At 43.5% G+C, this 27,327-nt stretch overlaps 1 protein-coding gene across 5 annotated transcripts in view; it reads right to left on the bottom strand.

The window, feature by feature from the left end:
* Positions 1-27,327, bottom strand: part of CTTNBP2 (cortactin binding protein 2) — a 109,641-nt gene that overhangs the window by 46,333 nt on the left and 35,981 nt on the right. For 2 of the 5 annotated variants that reach the window (XM_033163391.1, XM_033163393.1), the window contains exons 3-6: positions 24,274-24,498; positions 16,663-18,307; positions 4,155-4,358; positions 825-924 (exon numbers count right to left, since the gene is read on the bottom strand). In XM_033163391.1, the coding sequence (XP_033019282.1) occupies positions 825-924; positions 4,155-4,358; positions 16,663-18,307; positions 24,274-24,498 (2,174 nt within the window). Of the gene's footprint in view, positions 1-824; positions 925-4,154; positions 4,359-16,662; positions 18,308-24,273; positions 24,499-27,327 lie in introns of those variants that run through there. The other 3 variants (XM_033163394.1, XM_033163392.1, XM_033163395.1) reach the window with 3 other exon arrangements.

A 27,327-nucleotide genomic window follows, 5' to 3' on the forward strand; every position in this document is an offset into this window, starting at 1 on the left:
TACCAGCCAATCCCAACCACCACCACCCCCCTCATATCCTACCATGGTTAAATATAGAACACAAATATTTCTCACAAGAAAGCAGTCAGCTTTTCAAAATTGTAATGTATTGCTTCAGTCAGTTACCATCAAAGTCCTACAAAAGTGTGCCTTTATTCCGTTTCCTCAGGCACTGCGTTAAACGAAACATCCTTGCTCTTTGACATATTATACCCCAACTGAGGGGGCTTTTTCTGTAGGCACACCACTTTTTGAAGGATCAAAGGCAAAATATCAATGGATGTAATTTCCCCATCAGCTGCCAGCACATGCTTTTCATTTAATTTTTGCGCTCAAGGAAATGGCTGATAAGGCTTTCAGTGGAAGCTTGACCATAAATCCGCCCAGAGCTCCGGTTAAGAGATGTGTTTTTAGAAGGAAAGACCCATTTTTCCCATTTGAAAGAACACTATTATTTATTAAATTTATAGACTGCCCTTCATCTGAAGACCACAGGAAGCTTTACAACATTAAAATACAAATATATAACTTAAAATGCTTGCAGCATGTGCTTGCACACAAGCATGAAAGCGAAATCTTTTTTGGAGCATGGCTTTATTGTAATAAAATCACAGAAACTCGAGAGCTTTTTTTTAAAAAAAAAATCCCCAAACATCTCTACTTCTAACAGAAAATCTCATAATAATATTACAACTGAGGATTATAGGCAGGAATAAGTCTTTAATTGAGCACGTTTTTTTCTCTCGCAGCTTGCGCACCCCAATACTTAAAAGATTACAAGGAGTTCTGTGTCTGGAGAAACACATAATTGCCACGTTACTTACTTGCAATGTCCCTGAGCAACTGCTGAACACAAGGGTGTAAAGCCATTTTTATCAACAGGATCAACTTGAGCTTCTGAAGTCAGCAGCAATCTTACACAATCTAGGAGTTGGAAAACACAAAGGCATATTGATATATAAGAGGGAGAGATAAGGGTCTGAAAACCAGAGAGCATTCCTCAGAAACCGTGCATCTACAGTATGTAACCATAAAAGTTCCTTTGGATATCTGGTTGTCCACTGTTGAAACAGAGTGCTGGAGTAGATGGGTCTTTGGCCTGATCCAGCAGGCTCTTTGTATGTTCTTGTCTACCGAAGGCAATATTCTGTACTGTGATGCCAGCTTACTAGGACACCTGGGCAAGGCAAACTTACCTCTCATATATATATATAGAGAGAGAGCAAATTAACAACGTCTTCCCATTCACCAAGTTCTTTTTTATTTTTATTTTATTTATTAGATTTATATAACACCCTTCCTCATAAGATCTCAGGGCGGTTCACAGAATAAAATACAGGATAAAAGCAAGTAGAAAAATTAAAACCAAACAGCAAAACAATAACCCCCCTCTTCCCACAGACACATTTAAAAGGCCACAGAATATTATTCAGCCCAAGGCTTGGTTGAAAAGAAATGTTTTCACCTAAAAATACTGTATTTTCCGGCGTATAAGACGACTGGGTGTATAAAACGACCCCCAACTTTTCCAGTTAAAATATAGAGTTTGAGATATACTCGGCCGCAGATTCTCCACCCGGCGTATAAGACGACCCCCAACTTTTGAGAAGATTTTCCTGGATTAAAAAGTAGTCTTATACGCCAGAATATACAGTACATAATGAAGGCACCAGGTGAACTTCCCTGGGGAGAACACTCCACAAACAGGGAGCCAATACAGAAAGAAAAACATTTCTGAGCCTTTTAATGCTTTAGAATACACTGGAAATTTTCCAGCTTTGGATTTTGCTGTCACAAGATTTGGTGATGGCTGCTAGCTTAAGATGACTTAGTAAATTGATAAGAAAAACCCACGGAGATGTCTATTGCTACAAGTCATGATGGCTACATTCACGCACTGGCGGAGGAAGAGGAGTGCCTGCAGGGGCATGGCACCCAGCGCGATCCCGGTGGGGTGCCATCGCGGCCGCCCCCCGCCTGCGCTGGGTGCCACGCCCCTGCAGGCAGGGTGCCACACTCCCAGGATACACGCCAGCCCCACCCCCACCTGCTCTCCGCTCCCGGAGCATGAAGCTCCGTCACTGCATTCACGCTCCCCATTCGGAGGCAGAATGTCGTTTGCCAAGAAGAAATGATGGGACAGGTCTACTACCTTCATGTGTAGCTTGTGGGAGAATTGTGATTGGCCACACCGGGAAGCTGGCAACTGAAATGTTGGTCTAATCCAAAAGGATTCTTCTTATGTTCCTCCAAGTTTCCCTTGCAACCACTGCCACCCCAACGGCTTTCTATGCTACCTCTGCTCAAATCTGATGAAGTGCGTATAGGATTCTGAGGCAGCAAGTGTCACTTCCTGACCCAAATGTAGACACAGCTTTGTCTACAGGGGAAGCAGACCATTGTAGAAGGGCTGCAATCAGACCCAAGAGCTTATATTAATGTCTCACACCAGCAGCTATTCTGAAAGCTGAAAGATCAAGTTGTTCAGGATCTGCACTGGTTCATGGTTTGACCCTGCCATTCCTCTCTGGAATACAGAGCAACAATTCAGCTTTCCCATAACTTTGCCAAGCAGAGAGACAACAGCTTGCCCAAGGTCACTCAGTGAACTTTAATGCCCAACCACAGAGAAGAACCTGGATTTCTCTGCAACCACTCCTCTCCGCTGTCATAAATAAAATATTGAACTTGGTACTGATATATTTCCTCATTCTGAAAACAAATCCAAATCGTTATCGTCGTGACAGCCCACTGAAAACCCCAAGCTTTTCTACCTCATTGTGTGTTTCTCCCTGTGATTGCTTTTATTATTTGTTAGGCAGAAGAAACACAGCTATCAAGTTTCCATCCAAATTGTACCTGTTTCTCAGTAGACTGTTGCCTTCCTTCCAACATATACAAGTCTTGAATATTTACCAGGAGTGATAAAAAAAAAATTTGACCAGAAAAGCTTTCCATTTGCTTAAACTGTTTTGAAATGTCTCAGCAATACTTTGATGTTAATACCATTTTCTCTATATAATTTCAGAATGGAAGATCAAGGGCATACCGCCAGGTGCCACATTAATAACAGTGCAATTCCAAATTCTCCAAGTGTCCCTATTTTCCAGGGACAGTCCTGGATCCACAGAAGCTGTCCTGGTTTCTGATTTGATCACAGAATGATCCTTACGACGGCCCTATTTTCAGTGGAGAAATGTTGGGAGGATGTGGAATTATGTGACCCCCCCCCAAGCCAAGGAGATACGTAACTATACAACATTTAAAAGACATCTAAAGGCAGCCCTGTATAGGGATTTTTTTTAATGTTATTGTGTTTTTATACATGTTGGAAGCTGCCCAGAGTTGCCGGGGTAACCTAGTCAGATGCTTGGGGTATAAATAATAAAATTATTATTATTTATTGTTATGGAAACGGATGTCCCTATTTTCATCAATGTTGGAGGGTATGGAATCCTATACATGTCTACTAAAAAGCCCGGCTCCCCGCAACAGTCCAGTGAGACAAACCCCTAGGTAAGTGTGCATAGGATGGGTGGGAAACTTTTGCCTTGCAATCCAAATTTGACCCTGTCTCCAGTTGGCCATTTCCCCCAAAGCAAATCCACCTGCTACACACCTGACATTATATGTGTGTGATACTGCTTTGAAACCCTGACAATCATCACCTGATGTCACGGTGGCATCAGGCAATTAACTGCCCACCTGTCCAAAATTTGGCCAAGAGGTAGGCCCACTGACCTGACCGGTTTCCTCACCCCTGGTGTCTAGTGCTGCAACCTTAGGCAACCCTGCCCTTGTTTGCATGGGAATAAACCCCACTGAAATCAATGGGACTTGCTTCTGCATAGCCATGTATATGATTTCACTGTTAAGTACATAGGGTGGGATTCAATTAATGTGTCCGATCTATGAGGACTTCTGGTTGTGCAATGGGGGCTTCCCCTTATCTTCCCACACTCCCAAAAATGGGCTCAGGGGGTTGTTAGGAGAAGCCTAGAGAAAGGAGAGTGGGGATTGTTCTCTCTGGGAAGCCAAAATGTTTGCCCTGGTGGAACAATCACCTTAGTGCACTGCGGAATTCCTCCCCTGCACTACAAAAACACATATAAACACAACAGATAGTAAAGTCAGGGCACGGACAAAATCCATACCTGTATGTCCATTCATAGCAGCAGAATACAAGGCAGAATAGCCATCTTCACAGGAGTCATTAATGTCCAGACCTTCTTCATTAAGCAGCATTGACAATAAAGTTACATTTCCCTGGGCAGCAGCTTGGTGAAGAAGGGTGGGCCTGCCACCCAGGGGGACAGGACCACCACTCATTAATAAAGGGGTTAGGGAGGGAGACCAGCCTGCGAGTTAAAAGCAACATCAATTAGAGAGAACACACATGAAGAAGTTAAAGCTGCACACTTTGAAAGCTATTTCAAAAGTTCTACAAACGAAAACAGATTCTGCCGTTTCAGCACATATAAAAAAATTAGCACAACTTTTAAAAAAAAAAATCCTGGATCCAAAGATAGCTTCAAATCACACACATGCTAACTGAAACAATTTATTATTTAGATAAGCTCAAGGAAACACTCCATCCACTTTTGGTACAGTGCCATTGCCTAGATTTCGTTTTTTGTTTTGTTTTGGGTTTTTTTTTTTTTTAAAAAAGATTATGTTTTAGTTGAAAAGCTAGCTCAAGTTATTTTGGTTTAAATTTAGCAAAAAAAATATTAAAAAGAGGATTGAGATAAAATTTGCATAGGTTTAAAGTTACATATGATTCTAAAGAGTCATTTTTATCAGTATTCTCTTAAGAAAATCTGCTTAAATCTGTGCAAAATATGACAGGCATTTTAGTTGAAAGTACATTTAAATCTCACACCGGTGCCTACTGTCTAAGCCTACTTGTTACTCAGCTGGCCTAAACACTGCATAAAATGATAAAGGTACAGAGTCATCTAAAATGTGGTAGCAGCACCGCAACTTCCTTTGTGTTTTACAGTAAGGACTAAAGAGCAGCAATTAATTAATTACATCAAAATGACTGGCAAAAGCTTCCACATTGTCCAGTAAGAAACGCAAGCGACAGAACAGAATTTTAGGACATTATAGGAGTTATCTTGGATAGACATTCCAGGTATCAGACGTTAGCAGCTTTAGAGGAGAGTTTATTAAGAGCATGAAGTCTGCTGTATAAGGTGCGGAAGACTTTGTGAACTCTTCCTTGATCAAAAGGCTGCAAAAGGAAATAGAAAAGGGGATTGAAAATAGATATTGCTTCTTGCAACTGTGGATTGACGATCGACAAAGGAGAAATTCCAAAGGGATTTCCAGCCTTTATTGAGGTTCGGGTTATAATCAGGTTGTAACAACTGTCCACACTATAAGCCAGGCATGAGGAATTTGGGGCTCTCCAAATATTGTTGAGAAAGAATTGTGGGCTGCCCCAGTGGGAGGGCGGCTTGTTTTGTTTGCTCCCCTTGGTGAGAGAAAGAGGAGTATGGAAAATGTAATCATGTATTGTAATTTGGTTTTAATTGGAAAATCTTATTAAATATTATTATTATTTTTAAAAAGATATCTGGAAGGTCACAGGTCCCCCATCCTTGCTATAAGTTGGAAGGATCATGAATTTAAAACACCAAGCTTGGTAATATTTGCGTTGTAAAATATAATATCTATGGCCTCCTTGATGTTGAAAGTATTGCTCGTGTTTTTCTCAACTTAACAGCCATTCATTAAGTTATCTATTTCCAACTATTGTAGGGCTTGGTTGTCTCCAAAGTTTTAAAAAGCTGCCATGTCTTTAGTGAAGTATAAGCAAACCCACTCATAAACGTTACACGTCTCAAGATGGTGTTTAAAGAGCAGAGCTTTTTCTCACAACAGAAAACAATCATTTTTTTATGCCATGGAAAGTAATCATAAATGTATTAACTGAACTTAAAAGAAAAATACAGAAAATGGGCCACAGTAGAATTGCAATGGGTCTCGTTGGTCTTGGACACTATATTAAGTGGGCAGCTACTGGGAAGGAACCAATGAGAGGGTTAATGGAAGGCACTGGGGGACAAAGCTAACTAATGGCAGAAGATGATGGACCAAAGGAAGGGAATCAGAGGATTGGATGAGCCCAAAGGATAAGTGCAGGCAATAGACAACAGAATAACAGCTCTGCTTATCTCCTTGGAGGTACTTACCTTGGTGTTATTCTGTTGCCACTAATAACAACATCAGTTTCCTCCCTCCTTGACCAATACCACTTTGCCGCTAAACAGTTCAGGGTGGACATCATGGAAGTAGGGAGAAAACTGCTCTCTAGGAAACTCCAATAGAGTTTCAAGGTGAGCCTCTCTTATTAGAGATGTCCCCACTATCACCTTGAGCCCAGCAGGCAAAAGGAGCCAAGCTTGGAATTCTTGGTAGCCCAGGGCAGTTGCTTAGTTGCTTGGAGTACCAATGATCAACTACAATGGATCCTTAACAGAAAGGTTGGCTTTGATTAAACATAAACACATTGTGTTGTTATATATTGTTGTTGCTTAGTCGTTCAGTTGTGTCCGACTCTTCATGACCTCATGGACCAGAGCACGGCATGTTATATATATGTTATATATGTTATATATAGAAAGGTGGGGGGGGGAGGACTCCATTTCATATTAGTTCCAACAAAATTTCATCAGGTTCATGCATGGCCGGCTTATTATAGGAAGTTGTGAATGTTCAATAAAGGAAAGGAAGAAATAGAAAAAAGAGAAGACTGAGAAAAAAGAAAAGAGTTTTTTTTATACAGTTTTAATGATTTCCTTTCTATTTAAAGAACTACAAGTCATCACAAAAAGTTGGGAATATCATCTAAACTTTGCCAAAGAAAGAAAGAAAGAAAGAAAGAAAGAAAGAAAGAAAGAAGGAAAGAAAGACCTAACAGAAAAAAATGGATAAAATCTAGATGAAAGAAACCTTTATATTTTAAGCTAGATTGCTTCCACATTTTCTGTTAGGTCTTCCTTTAGCATTGCTGTGGCTTTGCTTTCCCCCAATTAGCTGGAAGAATAAAAATGGGCATTCTAGACAAGCAAAAACAGCATAGGTTTCCAGCAATTTTAATTAAGTTTCTTCACTGGAGGCCAATCCATTGTATTCTTCCTTGATGGGCATGGGTGCAGGAATGGTGGTGAACAACCTCTTAATTGCCCCTTGAATTTCTCACAGCACAATCCTATGCATGTCTACTCAGAAGTAAAGTCCACTGAGTTCAAGGGGACTTGTTCTCAGCTAAACATGTATAGAACTGCAGCCTTAATGCCTTTTTCGGTTGCCATGGATGGGAGGAGGGTTAATTACTGCTTTTCTCTCAAACCAGAAAATAGTGTGTTCTCGCTATATAAAATATGAAAAGAAAAATAATTAGCATAAACCAGTAATTCTTTTTTTCTGGCCCATTTGCAAGATTAGAATGGATACTGGGACAATTAAAAAGAGGCTATTCATTGTGCATTTAAGAGGTTATTCACCACTAACTTAAAAGCCTCAATAGTGTTTTGCTTATTCACACTGGACATGCGCTGCTCTGGTTTCACCAGAAGCAGCTTTGTCATGCTGGCCACATGACCCGGAAGCTGTCTGCGGACAAATGTCGGCTCCCTCGGCCAGTAAAGCGAGATGAGCGCCGCAACCCTAGAATCGTTTGTGACTGGACTTAATTGTCAGGGGTCCTTTTCCTTTACCTTTATAATGTTAATCTAATGAGGTCTTGGGAGCTCTTGAGAGTCCCATGAACTGCAAGAAGATCAAACCTATCCATTCTTAAGGAAATCAGCCCTGAGTGCTCACCGGAAGGACAGATCCTGAAGCTGACACTCCAATACTTTGGCCACCTCATGAGAAGAGAAGACTCCCTGGAAAAGACCCTGGTGTTGGGAAAGATGGAGGGCACAAGGAGAAGGGGACGAAAGAGGACAAGATGGTTGGACAGTGGCCTCAAAGCTACTAACATGAGTTTGACCAAACTGCGGGAGGCAGTAGAAGACAGGAGTGCCTGGTGCGCTCTGGTCCATGGGGTCACGAAGAGTCGGACACGACTAAACGACTAAACAACAACAACAATCAGGTCCAGCAGCACTGGCAGGAAGTTGCACCCTGTCGCAGGCCTAATTCAAGGAGCCCTTTTACTGAATCTGTTAGACAATCATGGTTATCTGGTTTATTTTCCTTTGGGTGTCAGGCTGGTAGAGAGAGAGAGTGGAGGAACAAAATGGAGCTTCCAGCAATAAGTACTTGATTTAGCACTTATTTAGGAATGGTAGCAATCAAATGTTGGGATGCCATTTGTAACTGTTGTTCAGATGTGGGTAGAGAGGGAAGGTTAAAGAGATTTTTGGCCATGGCTACAAACAGAGACAAAAGCCATTAAAAAGCTTTTGAATTCCATCTTCGCTTTTTAAAAGAGTGCAATATCTTTTCAGTCTTATAGATATTAGACAAAGTAGGTTTACTGTGCACTATAGCAGATCTGGATATTATTAATATTGCATTCACCTTCCCAGGAGAGCTTAAATTTTATCTTCTTGGTGAACTGCTTTACAAATTAACAGGGTCCCAGCATAGAAAGCAATTCCAGGCAAGAGCCTGAAACAGACATGAAGATTACTGCATGCAGCAATCACACACACACACACACACACACACACACACTCCACTGCATGTATGAGTATTGGAAGAGGAGGTCCATGTAGGATTAACATATGAAGCAGGAGCATGAGAAAGCCTTCCAAAACATAGCATATACAAACTAAGCAATAATAACTGCATTGCATATTTCATATGCAAATCCCACTGTTAACGTAACATTGAATTGGCACCGATTTTTAAGAGTTCGCAAGGAAGAAGAACCACAGGTTTGTATTCATTCAGGAAAATGCATAACAAAATTAGGAGACATGAGTAAGCTTTGTGGTTTCATATGCAAGAAGTTAGCAAATATGAAGCATCTGGGAAAGCGTGCTGGACATGCAGTGATGGGAGAATGAAAGGAACAGGGGGGGGGAAAACAGCTTCTGGCATCAGCTTCAGATTGTGGAGATGATTAATTTCAGAGTCTATTACCAACCTCTCCTGCACCCCATTCACTTTATGAGCAAACCACATCACAAAAAGATGAATCAGATTTAATGAACCAAATAAAAACAATGCTGATTGAAAAGTGATTTAAAATAAATAAATAAATAAGAGCAAATCTAAAAAGAATGGATAATCCCAAGGGCATGGGAAATTCAATTGCTTAGAGCCATTTAAATATTTATGGTCACCCCCCCCCCCTTAGTCTAAATTGTAAGCTCAATTGATATTCATTGGCTGAATCATGAAGGCTATTCATTGGCATTAAGAGAGCTGAATCATGAAGACTACTTACAGAGGTTTTTCAAGTAAGAAAGTGGCCCACAGCTAATAGGGACTCAGTTGACATTTCATACTTGACAAAAGTATGAAGATGCACAAGAGACCTGCACTGACATACCGTATATGAATTTGGTAATGATAAGGTGGCCAGGCAGCAGATAAAACCAGTCTTGTTTAATGCCATGTATACTTTTTATGATATCTCTATGGTGGGAATCATGCTAAATGCAGCCAGTCATGTTCATAAGGCACAATGAGCAAGGGCAGCAACAGCCAGCTTGGTAGAGACCCTCAGTTCTGGTAGGCAACATCTGCTGCCATCTTGAATAGGATTGCACAGCCTCACTTAAAACACCTATGGAACAAGCTCGATTGTACGCAAGTGACAATTGGCAGGCTCCCTGAATGATCACAACTTGGGGGAGCTCATGGCTAGTATGTGGGGTGGATTGGATCTAGGAATCTTCAACATGGGACTCCAGACATTAGAAAAATCTTTGGATTGATTGCACAGCACTTTTCACGATGAATACACCTAAAACTCAGACCTGGCTGTACTGCACAAATCTGCTGCGTGACAGCGCCATGTTAAAACTTCCGTTTGAATTGCATGGTAAAAACACTCAGGCCTGTTTACACATGTGCAGTGTCGTAGCGTGGGGACAGGGCGCAAAATTGTTAGCAGCACAAAATTTCAATACCCAGTGCTACCTCAATATAGCTGTGTACTTCTGTCGCTGGGGTCCATTGAAAACATCTCCATGTGAAACCAGGAAGTAAAATTTCTAGACAATGGAACAACTCTTCTTTTCTTATCTCTGTGGCTATGCTCTCCTGGGTGACACAGGTGCCGTTAGGCAGCTGAATGCGCATGCATTCTCCATCCGTTTGCCTCCCACCCACCCCACCTGGGCGCTGGCAACCCAGGCTATGCCACTGCACATGTGCCAATGTTTTTGTATTCTTTCCTGATTACTGTCCTTGAGCTTGGTCCTGTCTATCTGTGACCATGTACAATTCTCACGTTAGCCAGAATTACATGAATACACAGCAATTGTGCTGATGTTGGCACATTTGTATCTTTTGGTAAGTCACAGGCTGCAACCCTCACTGTAATCCTTATTCACTGTAGCTCTGTCTTATCCCATAGCCATATATACTTGTGCTTCTACTTCACACAAGAGTATGGAAGGTGCCGTAGCTCAATTATAGACGGCCTCATGTTCAATCCCTGGCATATCGCGCTAAAATTATCCAGTAGCAGGTAACTTGGTAGACAGCTTCCAGAGTCCCAGCCAGGTGGTCAGAGCAGATGATATTTGGCTAGATGGACAAAAGGTATGACATGTTTTAAGGTAGCTTCCCATGGTCTTTGCTCATACCACAAGCACATGGGGAAAGGGATCATATGAAGGGGATTCTGTGTTGATGCTACTGCAAGGATGACATGCTTCTTAGAGGCAGCCAAGATGCAAGCTATGTTACTTTAATGTAGGTTGCCTACAGAAAAGTATCGTAGGGATTTATTGCCAACTGAATTACAGAAGCAACAGTAACATGTCTCCTAGAATGAAGAGAATAAAGGCTAAGAGTAATTTAAAAGCAAATGTGTTGCCAAGTTGATCCAATAGGATGTATGATAGGTGCTCCTTAAGCATTTTAATATATTTTTATTGCCATTATAATAATTAGTCTTTTGTGGAATGAGAATACATAATTACAGGAAAAGGTGGGATGTTACTAGGGCAATAAAACAATGCTACATCACAATACCAGATCCCTAGTTAATGGGTGAACCATTTTATTATTGATTGACAAAGAGGAACTGTTAGGTTACAGTCTCCGAGCTATATCGAACCAAAGCAAACTTAAAGCTGCCTTGAGTTAGATTGTATCATCGGAAAGCGGGAAGTAAATTCCCAAATAAATACCTTTTACATTCACTGTCTTGTTATGAAATCTGAAAAACCTACTGCAACCGGAATCCAAATCAATTTTTAAATGGCTTTCTAATACACCCGGTGGTTCTTTTCAACATGATTAACAAATGTATATTCAATCGACCAGCACTTGGCATTTAATTAAACGTTAAGAACTCCATGCTGAGTTCCAATGAACAATTTGGAATTGAATTGTCAAGTCTTGCCATTTCAGACTGAAATACTAATTGCACTTTGCTGAAGGTAAGCCTGCTATTATTTCTAATAACTGGCCCACTGGCCAGAATTTTTCAAACACCTGAATACTGTGACAGGTAGGTAGCCGTGTTGGTCTGCCATAGTTGGTCTCTAAGGTGCTACTGGAAGGAATTTTTTATTTTATTTTGTTCTGAATACTGTGGTGAGCAGTGCTTCCCCAGAATATAGTACACTTAACAAAAAGAGAGAGGAAGGAACAGGTATACAGTGAGCAAGGTGTTTAACTACATCCATTAGAACACTTCCCTGTGTACCCTAACTTCTGTTATAATAGCTTGTAAACCATAAATATCATTTTGATTTGGATTTTTTTTGGGTGAATATTGTCACTCAGGGACTCTTCATGCCACCTATCTCAATACCCAAAGGGCCAGGCAGTTCTAATAAGGCATGACATTACAGTGGTGCCTCGCAAGACGAAATTAATTCGTTCCACAAGTCTTTTCGTCTTGCGGAAATTTCGTCTTGCGAAGCACGGTTTCCCATAGGAATGCATTGAAACTTAATTAATGCGTTCCTATGGGAAAAAACCAGTCGGGGCCGGGTGTGGGGAAAGCGAGCGGGGAGAGCGGTTACTTACAGTACTGTAGTGAGCGGCGGTGGCGGGAGGAAGCCGGGTGTGGGGAGGGCGATGGGGAGCGCGGGGAAGGCGAGCAGGAGGATCCAGGCGTGGGGAGGGCGATGGGGAGCGCGGGGAAGGCGAGCAGGAGGAAGCCAGGTGTCGGGACTGCGATGGGGCAGCGCGTGGAGGGCGAGCAGGAGGATCCAGGCGTGGGGAGGGCGATGGGGAGCGCGGGGAAGGCGAGCAGGAGGAAGCCAGGTGTCGGGACTGCGATGGGGCAGCGCGTGGAGGGCGAGCAGGAGGATCCAGGCGTGGGGAGGGCGATGGGGAGCGCGGGGAAGGCGAGCAGGAGGAAGCCAGGTGTCGGGACTGCGATGGGGCAGCGCGTGGAGGGCGAGCAGGAGGAAGCCAGGTGTCGGGACTGCGATGGGGCAGCGCGCGGAGGGCGAGCAGGAGGAAGCCAGGTGTCGGGACTGCGATGGGGCAGCGCGTGGAGGGCGAGCAGGAGGATCCAGGCGTGGGGAGGGCGATGGGGAGCGCGGGGAAGGCGAGCAGGAGGAAGCCAGGTGTCGGGACTGCGATGGGGCAGCGCGCGGAGGGCGAGCAGGAGGAAGCCGCGTGTAGGGAGTTCGATCGGGGAGCGCGGGGAGGGCGATCGTTAGTGAGCGGCAAGCAGGGAGGGCCAGCGCAAGCGGGAGGGTTCTTCTTACAGTGGTACCGCGCAAGACGAATGCCTCGTCTTGCGAAGCACGACCATAGAGAAATTCGTCTTGCGGGTCAACCAAAAAATCGCAAAACCCTTTCGTCTTGCGAGTTTTTCGTTGTGCGAGGCATTCGTCTTGCGGGGTACCACTGTATTTATAGCCTGTTTCCTCCTTAAAGGAAATATATAAACAATACATAGGAAGTTGTCTTATGCTAAGTCAAGACCATTGGTTCATCTAGTTAAGCACTGTTTAACTAGTCTGGCAATAGCTCCCCAGGGTTTCAGACAGGAGTCTCCTCCAGTCCTACTTAGAGAAATTCAGGGATTGAATCTGGGATCTTCTACATGCAAGGCATGTGTTTGACTATTAGTCCTACAAAAATATAAAATATAAAAATAAACATATAAAATATTTTTTTAAAATCCCATGAATTTTGTTTAAAAAAACAAGCAAAACTGCTTACCAAATGCTGAAAAATAAAATCCTTCAACAGCTCGAATCCAATTTCCAAAATCCAGTCCACATAGAAATGTCTTACAATACTTCTAAAACGGTGGCAAGGTTTAATTACATGTGCTCCTGTGTGATTTTAGAGATTACAAGGCACCCTGGGTAGCTCAGTCAGTTTAAGTCAGACTCTTAATCTCAGGGTTGTGGGTTTGAGCCCCGTGTTGGGTGAAAGATCCCTGCATTGCGGGGGAGGGGGGTTGGACTAGATGATCCTCGTGGTCCCTTCTAACTCTATGTTTCTATGGACAAAGGCTTATCTTCTAAGCAGTGGTGGCACATGTGGTGTTATGAAGCTACGGAGTCAAGCTGGCAACCAAGTTGCTCCTGGATGGGGCTGGTGAGATTGAAGCACATGGGTGCACTGTCTGGACCACTGGATCAGCTGGTGGTTGCCCTGTTGCCACCCTACCCAGGCATGAAGCAGAAATACCAGTGTTGGGAGGGCCAGGGGCGTCGCTGGGGAGGGGCGGTAGGGGCGGTACGCCCCCAGTGACAGGGTGAGCAGCGGCGGGTGGGGGTGTCAAGCGGCGGCCCCTCCCGTCACTCCCACGCGCCGCCGCTCCCTCCGTCACCCCGGGAGCAGCAGCGAGCACCCCGTCCGTGCAGCGCTGCTCCTCCCGGGGTGACCGGTGGTGCGTGGGGAGTGGTGGGAGGGGCCGCCGCTTGACACCCCCACCCGCCGCTGCTCACCCTGCTCACCGCCGCTCGCTCCGTCGCCGTGGGAGCAGCAGCGCACAGTGTGTGCGGTGCTGCTGCTCCTGGGGCGACGGAACGAACGGCGGCAAAAGGGAAAGGGGGGAGCAAACGGGCACTTTTCTCCCCTTTTGGCTGCTTAAACGCGCCAGCTTTGCTTCTCCCCCCCCTTTCGGCCGCCCCTTTCAGCGCTGGCTGGGCTGCGGAGCCGAAAGGGGCGGCCGAAAGGGGGGGAGAAGCAAACAGGCGCGTTTAAGCAGCCGAAAGGGGAGAAAAGCGCCCGTTTGCTTCCCCCCCCCTTTTCATTTTCGGACGCTTCTTTCGGCGCTGGCTGGGCTGCGGCTCTGCAGCCCAGCCGGCACCGAAAGAAGCGACCGAAAGGGGAGAAAAGCGCCCGTTTGCTTTCCCCCCTTTTCATTTTCGGACGAAAGTGAAAAGGGGGGGAAAGCAAACGGGCGCTTTTCTCCCCTTTCGGACGCTTCTTTCAATGCTGGCTGGGCTGCAGAGCCGCAGCCCAGCCAGCACCGAAAGAAGCGTCCGAAAATGAAAAGGGGGGGGGAAGCAAACGGGCGCTTTTCTCCCCTTTCGGTCGCTTCTTTCGGTGCCGGCTGGGCTGCAGAGGCGCAGCCCAGCCAGCGCTGAAAGAAGCGTCCAAAAGGGAAAGGGGGGGAGCAAACGGCCGCTTAAACGCGCCTGTTTGCTTCTCCCCCCCCCTTTCGGCCGCCCCTTTGGGCGCCAAAAGGGAGAGAAAAGGAAGCAAAGCTGGCGCGTTCAAGCGCCCGCTTTGCTTTCCTTTTTTTCCCCTGCGGGGGCATCCCCAGGGGCGTGGCATCGCGCTGTGCACGTGCGTCATGACATCATGATGCATGCACATGCCGCAATGCCCCGCCCCAGGGGTGCCTCTTGGCTTGCCGCCCCTGGCAGCCAGGGGGCTAGAAACGCCCCTGGGGAGGGCAACTCCACAGTTCTGCCCCACAACACCCACCTCTATTGCCTTTAAGCATGTCTGAGACTCCAGGCACTCTTCCCCATATCCTTCATGGACCACTGTTCTCCCCAACCCCTAGAATCTTATCCTCAGACCTCAAAATCTCCTTGCTATTCTTAAGCGGAGAAAGTACATTTTGGATCCCTGAATGCTTATTGCTTTGGTACCCTAAATATCAGAAGATGCATGTGCAGTAAGTGAGGATAAACCTTGGAAGCTTTTTGTATATGATGCAATCCACTTGAACTAATATTTTCCCAATGCATCACCACACTATTGACATATATAAGAAAGGCCTACTTCCTTGATGTTTTAGGGCAAGTTGTTTTTCTGGGAACGTGCTGTCCTTTTCAGGATGAAGACCTACATTCACAGCTAAGATGGGCACAGTCAGCATTAAGAGAGACCCAAACCCAACTCTCTGTTCAAAGAGAAGGCAGGCTTTCTGGCATGGCCACTATCATTAAATAGGGAGGCACAGACTTCCATTAAGGCCTTGCCCAAAGTGTGAAGCAGAATTCAATGTAAAGCCCATTGGAAGGAAATTAAGACTTCAGGTGTCCTCAGTGTCTTTCAGGAATGCTTCAGGGCAGTAAGGACAACTGGGCTGAACATGAACTAAACCTTGGCACTTCTAGCGCAAAACCTTGTTGTTGACCTATACCCAACTGGGCCGTGGAGCACAAAAAACAAATCCAGTGGTGCTAGAGGGGCGGGGAGAAAACCTTCCACAAATAAAGCCAATAAAATATATCCACTCATATAAAAACTGGGCCAATCGTTTGTTTGTTTGTTTGTTTTTAATCAGCTCTAGTCCTTTGGTTTCACAAGAGAGGCATTGGGAAGTCACTCCTGGAGCGCTCTCTAAAGCTGAGTGGCCAAAACCCCCAAAGGAATGTAACACAGAAGCAGTTCTTAAATAGTTCACTGAGGTTTTCAAGGTAATTGAATATCCGCGTTCCTAGATGAGCTTGAGGCTGCAGCCTTTCACCCGTGGCTGTGCATGCAAAACTACACATCATGTCTAGTTCCAGAAGTCTTTTTCTCTGAAGGCTCTTTTATTATCAGGTAAAGCCTCTGATAAAAGATGGAACACTGGAACATGGGACTGGTGAGGGGAAGGGGCTGTTTAACTCTTTCTTTCCCAGACATTGATTTAAAAAGTACAGAGCCCTGTGCCTTTTATATCTTTGGGGAGAAAAGCAGTTTGGGGGAGAGCAACTTTGAGTGAACAAGCAGCTGGGAAGTAAATGGTTAAACAGACATGAACAGCCATTTTCTGCTTTACCTGATTTAAAAAAAGAGACGTAAGGGAAGGGAGAGGAGTCATGAAACTACATACAACATAAAGTTCACCCTTAAAATTTATTCTATACTTTAGGGTTTCCATCTTGCAAGGAAATACACAAATTCCTTGTGTGGGGAAAACTATGCTGTGGCCCCAAGAAATGGATTTCCCATACCCCTGAAATTTAAAAAGAAAATGCACAGCTTTAAAGAAGAAGCAAAAAAAGGGAAAGAACAGGCTTAGCGAAAAGGAAAGCTATGGGAAAAAAATATGGCAAAGTAGCAACAAGTTTAGGAGTATATTGACAATCCCTTTACCTGATGCTGTTACCAGTAGGCTGTCTGAATCACATGGTCTACAGGATGAAGCACTAACAGGGTTTATGGAGGAGCTACAGGCAATGGTGGTGGGAATGACAAAGGAACTTTCTGAACATGCAGGTTGGTTCAGTCCAGGGGATTGGGGAGGCCAGGCACCCACCTGAGACGTGGCCATGGCTGGTATGGCACAGCCTGCAGTTGCCACAGATATATCTAGTGTTGGTTTTGGTGGCAGCTGAGGTGAGGACTTAGAAATGACCTCCTCATTTATTACCCTGATTCCTTGAGGTGAACTGGAAGGAGGTGAGACTAGGGTTTTGCTGTCAGTTTTGGCACCTATATTAGGGGAGCGACCGCTATCCATAAGGACTTTAAGCTGTGGGTGCGGTGGAGATGGAGTCTGTGAAAGGCCTGGCTTTTTGGGAGGAATGGGCGGAGGGTTTCCTCTGTCAATCCTTGACACACTGGGAGTCTTTAAACCCATTCTACCGACTGGGGGAGGATACGTGCCAACGTCTATCGAATGTGACATTCCCGGTCGTCCAGGTGGAGCGCCCTGAGGACTTGTGAATCTTGACAGGACCTGGGTGACGGTATTCCGAGCTAGCTGCTTGGCAACTAGGTTGTCTCGACTGGTGGGCGACACATCTCTTGACGGAGGGCTTTGGGTAGTGTTTCCGTTTTGGTCTTGGTCGTTAGCATTGGTTTGAAATCTAAACCTAGCTGCCTGGACGCGTGGATTCAGGCCTTGATGCCCGGTACTCGCGGCGGATGGAGAATGCAGAGAGTGAATAGACGACGCTTGCAGGTAGCTCTGAGGTGCTATACTGGGTGCTGGAGAGGGTGCAATGTTATTTGGAAAGGGGGAAGGTAGATTGGTTAAGTCAGGCGTTGCATTTGGTCCGTTCTCCTCAATTCTGCTTTGGCCTTGAGTCAGAATGGGAGTTGAGGGGGACAGGAGCAGGTCATTACAAGAGGAATGCCTGTCCATGACTGGCTTCACAAAGGCTGCATTGGAGCATACATTCATCTTTGTGTGGCCAGAGAGCAAAGGGTTGACAGCTGAAGGCTTTACAGTTAAAGGCAACTTCCTAACACTTTCGGCTCCACCATCTAGTAACGCCGCGTCTGTCTGGCAGGCAAGCGTTCTCAAAGCCGGTCCCTCTGTTCCGACAGATACAGAAACGGAACCTCTATCTTTGTTCTTACGCGGGAGGGAAAGGCGCAACTTACTGTCGTTCTCCCTTTTCAGCTGCTCAATCATTTTTCTCATCCTCTCCCTCTCTTCTCGGAGGTCGCAGGTGTGCGCTTCCTCTCTGCCAAGCCTGGCATGCAATTGCTCCCTTTCTGTGTCGAAGTCAGAAAGCTGCTTTTCCATTTGGGCTTCCATCTGCGCACTCCGCCGCTTCTCAGTGGCAAGAGATTCCTCCAATTCGCCGGCTTTCTTCTTTTCTTCCTCGAATTTTGCCATGACATCTTCCAGCTTCTGGGCCTCTTCGACTATTCGGCTGGAGAGCTGTTTACATTCTTTCACTAGCATCAATACAACTTGTTTATTCTTGCCACGCTCCTCCTCAAGACGAGCACAGAGTTTCTTGTGTTCCATTTCGAGCTCCTGTAACTGCGATTTCTCCATTTCCAGCTACAAAGGAATGCAGAACAATATTCTCATTACCATAAGGGTTGGGGTTTCCTTTTTTTTTAGTCTCAAGCAATAGAAATCAGTTGTATTTTATGTTATTAAAATGATAAAAAATCCTATCTTTAATGGGACCTGAATTAGACATTTTCTGGGCTAAGTTATTTGAGCCCAAATGTTGCTATGTCTCTGTTTTCCACACAGGTTAAATGAAAACTACACTCACATTTTGTAGTCTTGATTTTACAGGAAAATACAAACTGCTCACTCTTTTTGTTTATTGTTAATGGGAACTACTTTGTTTCAGCAGATATCAAAACTATGCTTTACGCAACTGACACAGTGTCAATGGACTCAACTGCAGTATATACATCCAAAGCAGTACAGTGGTACCTGGGGTTAAGAACTTAATTCATTTTGGAGGTCCATTCTTAACCTGAAACTGTTCTTAACCTGAGGTACCACTTTAGCTAATGGGGCCTTCTGCTGCTGCCGCTGTACGATTTCTGTTCTCCTCCTGAAGCAAAGTTCTTAACCCGAGGTGCTATTTCTGGGTTAGTGGAGTCTGTAACCTGAAGCATCTGTAACCCAAGGTACCACTGTATTATGTAACTTCAAACAGTCATGGCTTCCCTCGAAGAATACTGAAAAGTCTAGTCTGTGCAGTAGTAATGGAGCTGATCCTATTTCCCCTCACAAAGCTACTATTCCCAGAGTTCCCTGGGAAAAGGGATTGACTATTAAACCTATATGTGTGGTTGGGGGGGGTTGCCAGTCATCAGGGTGTTGTTCATTTGAGTATTTTATTAAAGGGTACCATTATTTCAACAAAATCGTCTGTATAAGACATCCCACAAAAGAGGCATCAAATTAAAACTATTTTATGGTAATCAAGAACTTTCCCTATTTGCAATAATCAAAAGCATCAAGCACAGGTGGCTCAATGGGTTTGTGCATCTGGCTGTTAACCAAAAGGTTGGTGGTTCGATCCCACCTCAGGGACAGGATACCTGCATTGCAAGGGGTTGGATTACATGATGCTTGGGGTGCCGTCCAACTCAATAATTCTATGAGAAGTCATCTGTGAACAAAAAAATGAGGGCCAGTGTACAGTATGTGTATGGGGAGACGGCCAAGCCGAAAGGAATGAGTGGGACTAAAGAATGCTAGCTAATGTCTCATCAAGATGGCTATAGGGTGCCAAATAAAACATCACCAGCATGCTGAACACGGATCAGCAACTACGGTGTACCAGGAACTCTGATGCTCAGATACACTGATCAGCAAGCTTGGAATTCTGAAATAGGTAGGACATAATGTTCCTTATATTTCCATGCTCGTAGGGCCAAGATTTATTCCCTCTTAGAAGGAGAAAAATACCTATTTCCTGCCCGGTAGCTATTTCAGAACTGGATGTCCATGAAACTGAAAAGGCTCAAACTTTTGACTCTTGACTGAGGATCATTATACAATTCAAGAACATGTAAGGGGAAGGGCTTAGTTGCATGTAATGATCAGTGTAATGAAATGTGATCTTCATTCTGACCACAGGCATCCCCTCTCCCCCAACCCACCCCCCTTATAAAATAATTGCACACAGGGTTAGTCAGTAAGCTGATAAGAGAAAGCAGATAAAATGGTTGCAGTCCAGCATTTGTGATTACTACGGAGGCGGGGAGGGTTTTACATTCCTCTAGATGCTAAAATCATACTAATTTCAGAGTTGTAAGAAGATACTGTATGGTGAGTATATTTCATGTACGCTGTAATCTGGGGAACCAGATGGCCCAGAGGATTGGTAACAGGAGATGGAGCATTTCATCTCTAGGTCAGTGGTTCAATTTTGGCTTCGGTTGCTAGCGAAAGGAAAGTCATTACAAACTGGTGACTTCTGAGTGGCCTGCTGTTCACCAATAGGATTCTGTGTCCTCCCATCCAACACGAAGGAAAACTGATAGTCTGTTGGACAGCTCCTCCAAAGAATTTTGTTGTTATTTGCGTACACTCCCTTTTTCTAATAAGACAGCTTCTGCTTTGTTTCTTCGAAAACTTTATAAACAAGGAATTAACAGCAGCTTTGCTGTCCTCCCCACCCACTCTGAATAATAAGTCTTTTATGCTTAGCATAAGTAAAACAGGAACCACTCTGAAAGTGAAGCAGCAAGGGAATAATATTGCATATCGGGGGGAAAGCTAACTCTACAGACTGCCTGCTCCTTGGATGTGCTTGAAAAACGAGAAAATATTTGCTAAAATCCCAGGGCTTTATACTTTCAAGTCAATAAAAGCTAGCTATCATGGTGGTAATGTTGGATCTGCAATCTTAAAACTCTTCATTTAATTTCTAAGACTTGGGAGGAGAATGGTATGGCAGGATGAATATTGGAAGAGGGTACGGTATTTCTGCATTATATCCAGCAACACACATCCCTCAGAGTCACTGAATTACAGCATCGACCACTAAATTGTCTTGAATTAGCGACTGGAAATAGCTAATAGCAAAATACTTTGGATAACGAAGGACAAGCGAGCATGTGAAGAACCATCGTGGTGGTTATCTCAAGCATACGTTCTTGACTAGGCCTCAAAATATGAGCCAAGTAATTGATTCAGATGTGACATAATATAATAAGAAATGAGATGTGGTTCAACCCATGTGGATTATCTGCCTTAACAAACAAGGGGTGCTTTTCAGGAAAAGAACTCTGAATAGCTGGAACTGCTCCGCACATCCATGACAGTGGCCAAGTACCAGTCCAAGGTTATGCGTTCATTTGTTGTATTTCTACTCCCACATTCCTCAGGGTGGTTTCCCAAAACGAACAATTCTAATTGCAATCCAAATCACAGCAGCAGCAGCAGCAGCAACAACAATGAACTCCTCCATGCAAATTGGAAAGCATTCTCACTGTCAGGGTATCTTCCAGAACTGTAGAAGAACCCAGCCTTCTTTTAAACATTAATTAAGTATAATGCTGGGTGATGGAAAAAAACACTTGCCCCTTCTCCATGAGTGGCAAAAATAAAATAAAAAATGTTTCTAATCCATGTTAAGCATATACAATTTTCACGTTATAATTCCTTCCACAGATTGTCAAGTTGACAAAGTAGTGACTGGGAAGGAAGCAGGGATTATAAAAATAGAGCAGGTAGCCTTTTTATTTTTAGTGTTATTTTGATTTGTTTACAAAATAAAGTTAAGATAGGTAAAAGTGGCAGAGAGGCCTTTGCAGTGGTGGGCTAGATAGACAGCATGATTTTATCTTGTCTATATCTTTAACTGACTTTTTCAGCTGCCTTTTTATTGTATTGTTACTTAAGATTTTATTTTATTTTATTTTATTTTTTTAAAAATATGGATTGGTGGCATTTTTATACTGGTTTTGTCAGTTCCCCTAAGGATAAGCTCTTCTTTTTTATTGGAGAGGGAAAGTAGGCTAAATGTTTGAAAGATAAATAAAACAGATAATGTACGTGGAACTGTTTGGTTTTATGATGCATTTCTTTCCCTTTATTGTCCCGTTTTCTGTGCACTGCTTATATGCACACCACTCAGAAATCCAAATAATTAAATAAATAAAACTAGCTAAATGGTTCGTTATTTCCCTTCAAATCCTCCCTACTGTGAATATATTCAAATTCAAAATGATTCCTGATGTGCACATCTCAGATTATGCCATCCGCCCCTTATAGCAGGTTCTGCTAAAGGAAGCAGGATGGGCCGTTCCCTCACGTTGCATATGTGCTTTATAAGGCGTTTGTTTTCTAGATGAATCAACCTGACTAAGCTACCTGCCTTTCCACTTCTTTGCCCCCAATACTCTTACGGAACCTGCTCCCAATTTGTTCCTTCGTGTCCCAGATTTTCATGTCCATCTAGGCCGCTAGATCCCGTCTTGCCTACACATACTTTCTGATTTTCTTGTAGTGCCTATTCATGCTTCCTGTCAACACTGAATCCTATCCCAACATCAAACCCAGCCTTAGTTGTCTTAAGCTAGCCTCTCATGGTCAACTGAGCTGCCCTCAGCTCCTGCAAAACTAGACAAAAACTATATGAGTATCCTCTCTCTGATCAGAAGAAACTCATCAGAGCATGGGTACCCAGCATAATATCCTCTGGATGTTGTTGGACTACAGCTCCCATCATCTGCTAACCATTAACCATGCTTGCTGGGTCTTAATAGGAGTGCAAAAACATCCAAACGGCACCATGTTTGGCTACCCCTGTATCAGAGGGTTAAAAAAGAAGTCAAGCCACTTGACCTCCTAGTAATACCGTAATACATCTGTCTCCAAGAGTATGAATCACTGTACGAAGCATGTTTATCTTTAATTACTTGGCAAAATGTATGTAAATAAAGTCCAAAGGAGGGTTTGGTTTCAGGTGTCATGCAGTTGATCCAATTACGTCGAGTTGTCAGCCAGCAGCAGCTATATTGGAGATATTGAGCTATTGTTAGTTCTTAGCTTATAGTAAAGGTATACTCTCAGCCACGTTTGGGGGAACTAGCAACTTTGCCCCACATTCAGATCTTGTTCTGTTGGGTTGCCATCTGATCAAAGAAATTGGAACTGAGTAATCTTTTGAGTGTTTAGTCAGTTCATCTATCTGTTGGGCAAAAATATTATTTCTGCAGTAAAAATAAAAGCTTTATTTGGTTTAGATTTAGACATGCACACATACGTCAAAATCAGACATAATCTTAACACAGTCACTCCCTACTGGGTGAAAGTGGAGGGAGAACGTCTCTTTTAATGATGGCACTTGCCCTTTGCCCTTTGATTTAAAGAAACGTTTTTAACACCTGCTACCCAATTAACTGGGCGCACCATTTGAGTTGATTAAATATACCTAATTGCCAAGCGGCCTGCAAGCAACTCCCACGGCCGGTTGCCAGGAACGTACAAAGACAAGGAAAAGTTTCTTACCATCCACTTTTTATTCAATATTTAAGGAGAGAGGCTTTGGAACACAGCCTCTTGGATAATGACATCCCACTTCTCCACCCCCCCCCTTCTCTCCCACTTCCTTATTTGTCATCTTCATCACCTCCTGTACAGGTGACGCTAAGTGCCCTCTGTCTTTGAGCTCTTTGCTCTCCTATTTTTAAGGTTTGCTGGGTTCTGGGAGATGGTGGGTCTGGAATGCTTTCTAGTGACAACGTGTCAGCCAGCTGCTGCTCCGGCTCTGCCTCTTGCCCCTCTCCCATTATTTCCCAACTTTCCCCCTCATCTGCCTCTGAGCTGTGACCTCCCTCAAACCCCTGTTGTAATTCTGAACTGCCTTCCTCTTCTCTGGATGGGTCAGGCTGGGGAGCCGGTCTCTACCATTCCTCCTCTGCCCAGTCTCTGACACTAATCAATTGAACTAAAACAGGGGTACCTTACATGGTGCCCTCCAAATATTTGTTGGATTACAGCTCCCCTTCTTCCTGATCATTGGCCATGTAGGCTAGGGTTGATGTGAGCTGTAGTCCACCCAACATCGGGAGGGCACCACATCTGCTACCCATGATCTAACCAATGAATCAATTAAATGTTGCAGCCCTAGCTGAAGGTTTGATTTTCTTCAGAATGGCCATTCTTTAGCCTCAGGACTGTATCCAGTTGTCATGCTTGGCACCTGGGTGATGAGGACCTGGTTCTCCTGATATCCAAAGACACAGGTAAGCTGACAGAGCCCATGACATCCCTGGTGTTCTGGGAAGGACGTTCCAAAACATACAAGGGATGCTCTTATTATTATGTAAGGAGGAATATATAATTGAAAACTATCAACCAAAAATGTGACACTAATGATAAAATACAAATAATACAGCCACTCTAGAATCACAAAAAAGGAAATTTGATTATTTTTTAAGTCATAAAAATGAGAGGGAATACATTATCTTGGAGATGTGGTGAGCATTTTTTTTTTTAAAGGAAAGAGCAAGTCAAAAGGGGGGGGGAGAGAGTTGATGTGGTACCTTCTTTTGTCTGTTTTCAGCAGCGACCAACTGAGCTGCCATTCTCTCTTGCATTTTTCTGCAGTGAGCCATAACAGCTTCTAAGATGGAGAGTGGGTTGGTACAAATGGACTTCTTGTCTTTATCACCAGCACCTGACTCATAGTCTCGCTGCAGAGCCAGAAATGGGTCACTAAGATTAAATCTCCCATACCGCTCCTGGATAAAGACCTCCTTCCTCCGTGCCTAAACAGGGAGATAAAACAAAATGAATCACTAGAGAATGGTTAAATGAAACACACAACAGCGCTATACGTAGAACATCTGGGAAATAAAACAGCCACACGTTCAGCAGATTACTTCAGTATTTTTAACAATACGTAAGCCAATGCATTTTGAGAATAGCCATGTTTTATGCCAGCAATCTAAATTAAATCTTATTTCCAAGTAACACCGCAAAATAAACAAATTATATATATATATATGACCTTTATATATGCCTGAGAGAAATAAATTATTTAACATTTAGGTTTATTAAGTGCAGTTAATAAGATGTGGCCATTTTAGCTTTCTTCCCATCTCCCAGAGCTCTCTCTTTGCTGCTACACACAACTATAAAGGTTTCGTAGATGTTTTGTTGCTTGTTACCAATCCTATCATCAGAAACATGGGAAAAGGACATCATTTGAGAAAGTCAACACGAACAGTTATAATAAGACTGTTACGTTCAAAAATAAACTGGAAGAAAACCTTGCTAGGGAACTTAAGGAAATATTTGAGGAACAAAATATAGTGACTATGCAACTCCAAGAAGATGGAAAATCCTGTTGGTGTGAGAGACCCAGGGTTGAAAGACAATTTATATCTGATTTCTGGGGTGAGAGCCTAGAAATGAAGGGAAAACGACTTTTGAAATTTCAATTTGAAGATGACTGGAACTTTGGAATGGAGATGCTGGAAGGTGATGCTTTGTGTTCCCTGGAGTTCTCTGCAAGGATGTTTATGGACTGCAGTCTGACTTTTGGCTATAAAGAAGAAGAGGACATTCTGGACAATGATGTTGGAGGGAGGTGGAGAGATGTCTGGTGGGTGATCCCGAGATGGCGAAGGAAAATGGTTAGAAGGGGGATAGGGTGAAAATACTTAAAATAGAATTAGGACGGCTCATCATGGTACCCTGAAGTCAGTGTGTTAAGAATTTATGATTTTGAACTAGTGAAGAGATATGTGAATTGATTTATTAGCAGCAGTCTAAGTAAAATAAGATGTAGGATTTGATTTAAGAAGTAATATGTTGTATTATGAAGTAAAAATAAATATTAAGAAGTTATATCTGGATATTTTGATGGTGATAGATTTAAATTTCAGAGATGAGAAGTTATTAAAGTAAATTAGAATTGGAAGCAAAGGAGAGAAAACGGGGGAAGTCCCCCAAGTAGATTCGAAACAAGATTTTTTTATTAGTAAAAGGAATGTTGGTATTCCAGTCTAGGTTTGTATCTTTGTTTATTTTTGTTTTAGCTGTTGTATTTGTTAATGTTGTATTTGTTTTACTGTTTTGTTTTTTGTCTTTGTGGAAAACCAATAAAATCTTTGTAAAAAATAAAAATAAAAATAAAGGATGCTGTGTTTTGTTCTTTTACTCCCCTTCCATTTGAGTAGTTGCAAACCCCCTCAAAGTGCTGCAAGTTATGCTTGTAAAAAGCCTGATTGCTTTGGAGGGAAATGGTCACCTGCCACTATGTACACATCATTTAGGGCTGGGACAAGATATTGCACTGCTGAAACCCCCTTTTTGCATCTCCCTTGCCTCTGTTGTGCTTCTTCTCTTCATTGTGGTGGTGCTTTAGCAACAGCAGTAGGAGCGAAGCCCCGCCTCCACCTCCCTGTCTTACTCTAGAAAGGACCTGGGGAGGGGTCCTTCTCGAGTGAGGCACTCTGGGTGGGGAAGTCATGGAAGCACCAGTAGTTTCCTGCGGCAGCTAATAATCCCCAATATTGGGGGCAGGTGAACGTTACAGTAACTTTAAAACCCTCCCCCTAGAGTTGGGCGGCATCTAACCAAAGAATGAATCATGGCTCAAAAATAGAAATGCAACTTTAAAAAGAAGCCAAATGCTATCATAAATAGCCTCACAATCTGAAGGTAAGAGTGATGATTAAGCGTGAAATCCAAAAGATATTATGGGAAGCGGAAAACAGCCTTAATTATTTTTGTCTTCTCTCAAGATACCAAGGCCTGAAAAGCAGGTGGATTCAAAAACAGGCCAAATGATGAGAAGGCACTCATTGTTTTAGAAATATCAGCATGAAGGAAAGGCAGTGCTAAGCGGAAGCAGGCCATTCCATAGTTAATTGAGTTCTATTCAGGCATTATCCGACATCAACAACAAGGGTTCCAACAGTGGCTTCCAACCATTGTCCCCATCCCTACCATCATGCCTCTGTCAAACATCTGTAGAACACATCTATAGAGAGAAGCAAAATCTACGGTTGTAGGTTCCTCTGCTATTTTGAACCCCGTTGGAGCTATGAGACTCCACACCAGAGCTCCACTTCTTCAAATTTCTTGTAACTTCTCTTGAGAGACGCAGCTCTGGTAAAGATCCATTGATCTACTTCAGGATATCAGAACTCAAAGTGAAATTCCATGCACACTTGCATGGAAATAAATCCAATGGAAGACCATGGGACTCTTTTGCGATAATTATATTTTATATCCTTTATTGGAAAATAAAAAATTACAAGTGCACAAAAGAAACATAAACCGATGGAAGGCACTATATTGGGGACACAAAAAAGAAGAAACAAGAAGTAGCAACCATGTAGCGAGGGGGGGAGGAGATGTTGTGTACATTACAAAAAAGGTACTGGTATTAACTGCTGAGTAAATATGCATAGGATTATGTTTGGGACTTTGTAAGATAAATTCTTGCTAGCCCTGAGAATTATCCCAGAGCTTGTGGTATCCAGTATTCACTAGGACTTACTAGCATCCAAGACCTACAGTCTTTTGCTAGTCATCCTATTCTACAGACTGCTTCCCACCAGATCTTACCTAGAACCCTACAGGCT

The sequence above is a fragment of the Lacerta agilis genome, chromosome 10, assembly GCF_009819535.1.
Source record: "Lacerta agilis isolate rLacAgi1 chromosome 10, rLacAgi1.pri, whole genome shotgun sequence".
NCBI classification, from domain to species: Eukaryota; Metazoa; Chordata; class Lepidosauria; order Squamata; family Lacertidae; genus Lacerta; species Lacerta agilis.